This window comes from Drosophila takahashii, chromosome 2R (assembly GCF_030179915.1).
Source record: "Drosophila takahashii strain IR98-3 E-12201 chromosome 2R, DtakHiC1v2, whole genome shotgun sequence".
NCBI lineage: Eukaryota > Metazoa > Arthropoda > Insecta > Diptera > Drosophilidae > Drosophila > Drosophila takahashii.
Window position 1 is genome coordinate 3267200 of NC_091679.1, and position 8756 is coordinate 3275955.

General features: G+C 38.3%; 1 protein-coding gene across 1 annotated transcript; it reads right to left on the reverse strand.

Moving 5' to 3' along the window:
* Nucleotides 1-203: 203 nt before the first annotated feature.
* On the reverse strand, nucleotides 204-2048 carry LOC123002542 (uncharacterized). Its single transcript, XM_044392907.2, has one exon. The coding sequence runs from the start codon at nucleotides 2046-2048 to the stop codon at nucleotides 204-206; it is 1845 nt and encodes a 614-aa protein (XP_044248842.2).
* Between the last annotated feature and the right edge of the window lie 6708 nt (nucleotides 2049-8756).

Genomic DNA, 8756 nt, shown 5'->3' on the forward strand with positions numbered 1-8756 from the left:
AGTCATCTACGTAGAAATCGTGCTTTAGAACAGACGATCCAAGCGGGAATTGATCCTTTGCCTTCTCGGTCAAGTAATCTAAGCATTTTGTTGCTAGGAATGGGGCTGACGTTGTACCGTATGTTACGGTTTTGAGCCGATAATATTTAAGATCATCTGATGGATTCATTCTCCAGACGATTAGTTGATGATATTGAACGTCATTACATTTTCTCTATGTCCGCTGTAAACACGTATTTATGAGTGCGGGAGCGTAATAGATTTGCAAATAGCTCGCTTTGCACCGTGGGTCCAGCTACTCTATGCTCGTTCAAAGACTTGTTGCTGGTGGTTTTGCACGAAGCGTCGAATACTACCCTCAACTTTGTTGTACTGCTTTCCGGCTTTAGCACACAGTGGTGTGGAATGAAGTAGTGATTAGCGGGTATATCTGTTTGATGCACTTGTTTCATGTGTCCGAGTGCTTCGTATTCATCCATAAAGTCCACGTAGCCTTTCCAGACTTCAGGTGACGTTCTCCTTTCTAGAGCCAGAAATCTATTCCTGGCTGTTTTCTGTGATGCCCCCAGGGTTGAAGACTGTTCAGAAAATGGGAGTTTCACAACAAATTTGCCATCCTTTGCCACTCCCAAGTTTCCTACGAAGTGCATTTCGCAATGAGCCTCTATTGGTGATCGATGCCTTTCCACTGTTTCAAGATTTTCTAGAGTCCAGAATCGTTCCAATAGTGTGTCAACTTCTTCGTCTGTAGCTGCGGCGGCACAAACCGCCGCTGAATCGTGATCCGAGGAGATCCGTCCGGCAATGATCCATCCAAGTTTTGTATTCTGAAGAACTGGTCCTCCTGTCTTTAGTATAGACTGGTTTGGCAGCAGCAATGAATAGTAGTGCTCTGCTCCGATAAGCATGTCAATCTTTCCTGGCTTATCGAAATTTGGATCGGCTAGAGCTATGTTGCTTGGGATTTGTAGGCTTGCCGAATTTAACTGATGCGCCGGTTGATCAGCTATTATATGTGGTAGGACAAAGGCGTCAACTTCTTGTGTAAAGGCGTTATGCATTAAGTTTATTTGAACGTTTGCTCTTGCTCTACTGGTTTTTGGATTGCCTCCAATGCCCTCGATCCGTAGAGAAGTTCCATGAAGTTTCAGTGATAGTACTGAAGCCATTCGTTCGGAAATCAGATTTATTTGTGATCCTGAATCTAGCAGCGCTCTGAAGGTAGCAACTTGACCATTGCTAGCCTTCACTGATACTTTGACTGTGGCCAGCAAGTTATAATTCTTGTTGCTTGCTGCACCTACAGTAGGTGAATGTTGATTGGATGATGCACCTGATGTGGTTTCCAGATGCAACAAAGTATGATGTTTCTTGTCGCACTTAAAACACGGGCGACCACGGCAATCCTCTGCCTTATGGTCATTGCTGAAGCAGTTGACACACAGTCTTTGTTTTTGTACCCAATTAACTCGTTCGGGTATTGTTTTGCTGCGGAAGTCTTCGCATTTATAGAGCCAGTGATTCCTTTTGCAAAATTGACAGCATGGTCCTTTTCCAGTACTGGCTGATGAGCATGTTGGACCCTTCTGTTCCTTTCTTGATTGTTGTCCCTTTTTTCCTGTTCCAAGAACTCGGATGCGCTGGTCCAGAAAGCTGAGCAGTGTGTCGAGACCCTGTAACTCTCGGGACCCATCTAACGACTGCTCGTATAGGGCTCTGCTTTCAAGATCCAATTTTAGCTTGATGATGGCAATCAATATTGTATCCCAACTTGATACATCGATGCCCAGTCCCTTTAATGATGCTAGAGACTCGATAGTTGTAATGTATAACTCTTTTAATGACCTTGGATCGTCACTAACTGTGTTTTGATGCAGGAAACGATTGAGAATCGTGTCTGCCACATGTCGGGGATTGTTGTAGGAATCGACTAATATACCCCAGGCGCTGAGGTAATTTTCTTCCTTAAGATCGATATGTCTTATCAATCTTTCAGCCTCTCCAGTTACGGTGGTTTTTAGGTACCACATTTTCCGTACCGTCGGCATGTTAGTATCATGGACCATGCATTTGAATAAATCAAAAAACTGAGTCCATTTGAGTAGATCCCTATCGAATTTGGGGATGCTGACTCTGGGCAAATGCATATCTTCATTGCTAGAGGAGTTTGATTTTTCTCCTAAGATATCTTGAATTTCCTTTTCAAGTTTCAGAAAGGATTTCATGTCATATCCTCCTTTGCTTGGATCATCGTATTCTTCATGTACCGAGAAATGGATCTCTTGCGTTTGCGCCCATAGTGATTTTATCAAATCACTTGTTACGCTCTTTCCCGTATCCCGGTAAACGGATTTAGATCATCCAATCCCGGACACATTCTCGAAGTTGTCAACAGGCGACACTTTGAAACCAGAATCAAACATTCTCAGAATACGAGAACTCAGCACCACAGTTGCTGTTATCAAATTCACCCAAATCATTCATAAGTGTTAAAAACTTCTTAGACCATTTTCGGTTGCGAATAGGAGCGTATCCAGCTATACAAGCAAATAAAACACTCCCATCGGGTCAGAAATTTTAAACAAAAGGTAACAAATATGAGTGACATGGATGAGCAAGCAGTCACAGAAGCACTAGACGTGCAAGAGGAGATCAGTTAAGAAATATCAAAATTTCAAGAAAGATTCATCGGCAAGGAAATCAAGTCCGCACTATTATGAAAACAGACTAACCATACTCGATGACGCTTGTAGTCGATTCACAAAATATGATCTCAAGATTCCTCAAAAGTATAGAACTACGGTATACATGAAGTTCTACAACGACTGTCGTGAGTCATACGACATATATCGAGCTATCATACGGGACGGCATGGAACAATCAACAAGCCAAGCCGAGGTAAATCCAGACCCAACTAGTAACCCAGCAAGCATTCAGCAGACCACGATAGAGTCCCAGAAACTAATATCAGCATGTCGTCGACAAAAGGCAATATCAGATTCTATTAAGCGCGCTCTGAAAGAGTATTTAGGTACGGGAAAGACCGTAACAAGTGATTTGATAAAATCACTATGGGCGCAAACGCAAGAGATCCATTTCTCGGTACATGAAGAATACGATGCCAAGCAAGGGAGGATATGACATGAAATCCTTCCTAAATCTTGAAAAGGAAACTCAAGATATCTTAGGAGCAAAATCAAACTCCTTTAGCAATGAAGATATGCATTTGCCCAGAGTCAGCATCCCCAAATTCGATGGGGATCTACTCAAATTGACTCAGTTTTTTGATTTATTCAAATGCATGGTCCATGATACTAACATGCCGACGGTACGGAAAATGAGGTACCTAAAAACCACAGTTACTGGAGAGGCTAAAAGATTAACAAGACACATCTATCTTAAGGAAGAAAATTACCTCAGCGCCTGGGGTATATTAGTCGATTCCTACAAAAATCCACGACATGTGGCAGACACGATTCTCAATCGTCACAGGTTGTGACGATCCAAGGCAAAGGATTGCCAAGGTCGCCCGTGTTTTAAGTGCGACCAGAAACATCATACTTTGTTGCATCTGGAAACCACATCAGGTGCATCATCCAATCAACATTCACCTACTGTAGGTGCAGCAAGCAACAAGAAATATAACTTGCTGGCCACAGTCAAAGTATCAGTGAAGGCTAGTGTTGAGAGCGAAACTAAATTGGTTTTACAGCAGCCCACACAACTAACTCGAAACACAGGCGGATAGCAATAAACTATGTGTTTAAAACAGAGCTCGTAAATAACTGTTAACACTTATTTCTGAAACTGTCTTGTTACTCACAAAACAGAAAAAATCTAAAATTTTCTGTCAGTCTCTTACAGAAATAGTTATTTTTTGTTCCAAAGTGTTTTCTGTTGACTGTTTTCGGCTGACACAAACCTTATTTCTGTCCCTCAATAACAGAAAAAAGGGAGACTTTTGCTTTTCCCTCACTGAATAAGTGTTTTTGAATGATCAAAACCTATAACTGTCTCAGAATAAGTGTCTTTTTGGATTGTGTACTTATTTTTGTTAACTTAAAAATGTCAAGTCTTTTCCATAAGTTGTATAAACACTGTTTGTGCGTGGCATGGTTTTAGGGTATATATGTAAACTTCTTATAGCCGAATAATAATTTATTTTATAACAATTTGTACATATTTTATACAATTTGCATATGGGCACTTCCATATTGTCGCTCGGGACATTTGCACACCTTTAAAATTAAAAAAAAAATGGGAAAAAAATGGATTTTAATTTTAATAGTGGGCTTTCCTTTTCACTCTTCCCAAGCTCTATTTTGTGTAAAAATCTTGATTTTGTACCACTTTTAGTCCTTAAGATATCGTTAAAAAACTGCCGTATTCGCTCGGGACAAAAATAGAAGTGATTTTCGGTGAAGTTCATTCGTGCAAAAGTATGTTACAGCTAGAAGGAAGCATTTACGACCCTATAAATTATATATATTCTTGATCAGGATCACTAGCTGAGTCGATCTAGCCATGTCCGTCTGTCTGTCTTTCTGTCCGTATGAACGCTGAGATCTCGGAAACTATAAAAGCTAGAAGATTGATATTTTGCATGCAGTTTTTAGAAGTTCCTACGCAGCGTAAGTTTGTTTCAAAAGGGTGCCACGCCCTCTCTAACGCCCAAAATCGCTTATATACGATTTTAAAAATTTCAATATTTCGGAAAAGAAAAACTGCAGTTTTATTGTGTTTATCAATACCTATCGAAATGTAGAAGAAATTTTTTAAATCGGATTATTCGTTAAAAAGTTACGGCGGATCAAAGTTTTTATCCCAAACTCCTTCGCACTCCCTTTAGCTGAGTAACGGGTATCTGATAGTCGGGGCACCCGACTATAGCGTTTTCTCTTGTTTAACACTAGAATTTAGCGAATTCTGATGGAATATTTGAATGCGATTTTTTTTAGAATGTTGTCCAAACATGTCGCTGTGAAATGGTTTTGGTTTTACTCAAAAATGTTTGCCGTTTTTTTGTATGCAGTTTCAACCACATTCGCTCGGATCATGTCGCTCGGGACATTTTTTCGTAGCGTTTTGTAAAGTGTATTTCATTACCTCTTACCCTCAATTACTGGCTGTTTTGCTTTTATCTTAATAGTTTAACATTTAAATGAAGCATTCAGTACAGAAAAATGTCACATATTAGCATTCTTAAAGGATAAATTCACAACTGAAGACGGGTCCAAAAAAAAAACAAAAAAAATAGCCAAAAACTGATTTTTGTGTATATTGGTGGGGTTTGTCATAAAAATAATCAAACTAATCTCAAAATTTGTAGTTAAGCTCAGGATCCAACTAATTTGAAACTAATATTGGGGCAAAATCATGTGGAAATATGTTTTATTCAAGTTCCAAGGTTTTTGGTTTGGTGGACTTTTTGGTGGAAGTGCCCATATATATTTTATGTGTTACCAATTTATTGAATAAACTATATTCGGCGTTTAGCTTTACAATTAAAAACGGATTTATATTTTAAGCACTAAGAGAGCTTCGTTTGTCATTAAGTATATAATGCATTGCGAACGTGTCAAACCTCTCCACATCTGCATACATTTTTGATAGTGGTTCACGGGAAGCATGGGATAATTCGTATCTAAAAAAGAAATACACGTTTTCGTGTTTTTTTGGGCGGCCCATTTCTATAAGTTCGTCTTTTAAACTTTTACTATTCGACACTGAGACACATATGAGTAACTGTCGCAGAATAACTGTCCCTGGAAAACAGAAACACATTTGACACAAAACAAACTGTATTCTGTTGAGCAAAGACAAAAAAAACCGAAGACAGAAATTAACCTGTTTCGTTCTGACAATTTTCTTAATTTGTCAGTAAATAACTGTTTTTTGCCGAACAGATTGAAAGTGTCGACAGTTATTTACGAGCTCTGCATGGAACTCATTCTCAATCGACGACAATTTACCTACCCCTAAACTTTAAAATTAACTTTATTTAAATTTTAGCTTCCGAATCAATGTGTAATACAAAATTGCGTTGCGAAGCACGCTTAAAAACTTTGTCTTCCTTCTTCTCTTATTTCGCTTCTGCCGTTTCTAGCGATGGTTCTTGCGAGTGTGAAATGACGTCCATATCGATATCATTTCATATTATATCGAGTGTTTATCTATAACAAATTGAAATAAAAACAAGAGAGAACGCTACAGTCGGGTTCGTGTCCCAACTATCTAATACCCGTCACTCAGCTAAAGGGAGTGCGAACGCTGTACTCGGGTTGGTGTCCCGACTAATAATCGTAACTCAGCTAAAGGGAGTGCGAGGGATATAGATATAGATATTATGATTGCGTATAACTTTTTAATGAATGGTCCGATTTGAAAAATGTTTTCAACATTTCGATAGGTATAAATATGCACAACAAAATTGCATTTATACTTCTCGGAAATCTTAAAAGGTGTGGGCGCCAGACACATTTTAAAATCGTTAGTGGGCGATTGTGGGCGTTAGAGGGGGCGTGGCACTCGGCTAAAATAAACTTGCGCTGCGTAGGAAGCCCAAGAATATGCGTGGAAAATCTCAACCTTCTAGCTTTTGTAGTTTCCGAGATCTCAGTGTTCATACAGACAGACAGACGGACATGGCTAGATCGACTCGGCTAGTGATCCTGATCAAGAATATATATACACTCATAAAAATTAATTTCTAAATTTTGGAAATCTCGCCATTGAATCGGCTTACCTTTGAAAATAGAAAAAAAATTTCTTGTTATTAGAAAATTGTCCTTTGAATACAGAAAACCTTTCTTGATGGAAAAAATTCAAGAAAAAATTTTTCTTAAAAATAGAAAAATGAAAATCTCATATGTTTGTTTTGCCGTCGCAGCCAAAACATTTTTGTACGTATTTAAGGACAAAATCACATTTGAATATATAAATGAAATGACCCTAGAATATAGGAAAGTAGCCATTGACTTCCTTCGGCTGCCGAATGTTAACGACAAGAAAAACGAAGTGGGACGAAGGGCCTACTCGGCCCGACTACTACCCGGCTACCGACTTCTCTGATCCCCCGAGCGTCAGTTGTGAAAAGAATTCGTGAGTGATGGACGTGATTTTCAAGCGGATAAGAGGTGAAGCCTTTTTCCGAATATTCAAAGGTATGTAAATATGTATATAATTTTTTTGTATAGCGGGCGTACAATTGTATGTATGTAATTAAAGGATACATTTCAAATCTCTTTACCAAGCGTATTCCAATTTAGGTGAATTGTTTTCTAAGAGCTACGTACATACATACATTTGTACATAAATTTGTGGGTGTACAGTTCTATAATAACTTTATCTTATTGTTTGTTTGTTTGACATACTTATGTATGCATGTAAATATCTATTCATTTACGCGGCTCACCCGATCTGAAACCCGATTTTCAACCCTTTCATATTCTACTCCTCTCTCTCGCTCGCTTGACCTACGCGTCGCGATGTTCTCACTTCTCCTTCTTAAAATTGACATGATCTGCCCTGCTTACATTCGGTCTCCCTTCGCGCAAAGGACTGTATGTAAATCAGTGGTGGCCAGCAGAGGCAGCGCGCAGGGCCCACGGGATAGGCAATTTCTCTGCCGCTGCTCTGCCAGCGCGCTGCAGCCTTTCGGCGCACATGTACACTGTCAAGCTGAAAAACGTCACGCACACAGGCAAATTCGTGCATGCTCGCACTCACACAAAAGCAATGCATTTTTTTATTGTGTGTGTGCTGCTTCTGCTGGCCACCACTGATGTAAATATATATGTATGTATGTATGTACGCGTCTCTCTCTCTGAAATTCGATTTTGAACCCTTCATTTTCTACCTGTCTTGCTCCTCTCTCTCGGTCGTCTGTCCAACGTGTTTGTATTTTGGCTATTATTAACATTACATTATTTCAAAAAAGTTGTTTATCTAAAAACAAATCATTGATTTCCCAATAACTCTTTTTTTATAGATGAGGAAAGGCGAAGAAAATGGATCACCTTAGGTCATATGAAGTTCAACAGACCTTGGGTAATAATAATGTTTTCTTGAGTCAAAAATGTGTTATTTAAAAATGTTTAAATGTTAAGTGTTAAATGTTTTAAATGTAAATAAATATAATATGCAAAAGAAAAAACCAAGTTACATTTTATTTTTAGGGTTTCAGTGTTAATATAAAACTTCCTTTCAAGAAATATTATTTCTTAAATCAAGAAATAAAATTTCTTGAAAGGAAATTTAAACAAGAAAGAATTTTTCTTGTTTAAAAGGTGCCTTTCTAAAAAACCCTTTCTTGTTTTAAGAAATTTAATTTCTTGAAACAAGAAACAAACCACCTTTGAAACAAGAATCGCCTTTCTTGTTTTAAGAAATATTTTTTCTTGTTTTTATGGTGGCTTTCTAAAAAACCCTTTCTTGTTTTAAGAAATTTAATTTCTTAAAACAAGAAATATTTTTTCTTGTTTTAATGGTGCCTTTCAAAAAAACCATTTCTTGAAACAAAGGTGAGGTCGCCTTTGGCAAAAATTCAAGAAAGAATTTTCTAGATTTTAAGGAAATTCTTCGATTTTTTTTTATGAGTGTAGTTTATAGGGTCGGAAACGCTTCCTTCTACCTGTTACATACATTTGCACAAATATAATATACCCTTTTACTCTACGAGTAACGGGTATAATTAAACTTAAATTATGGCGGCAACATTCCCCCTCCTGTAATTGATCCTAGGGTGGTCAGTTACC

Bases quoted from the DNA above. Each gene is read 5' to 3' on its own strand.
- LOC123002542 (XM_044392907.2), bottom strand. From the start codon at position 2,048: ATGCCGACGGTACGGAAAATGTGGTACCTAAAAACCACCGTAACTGGA.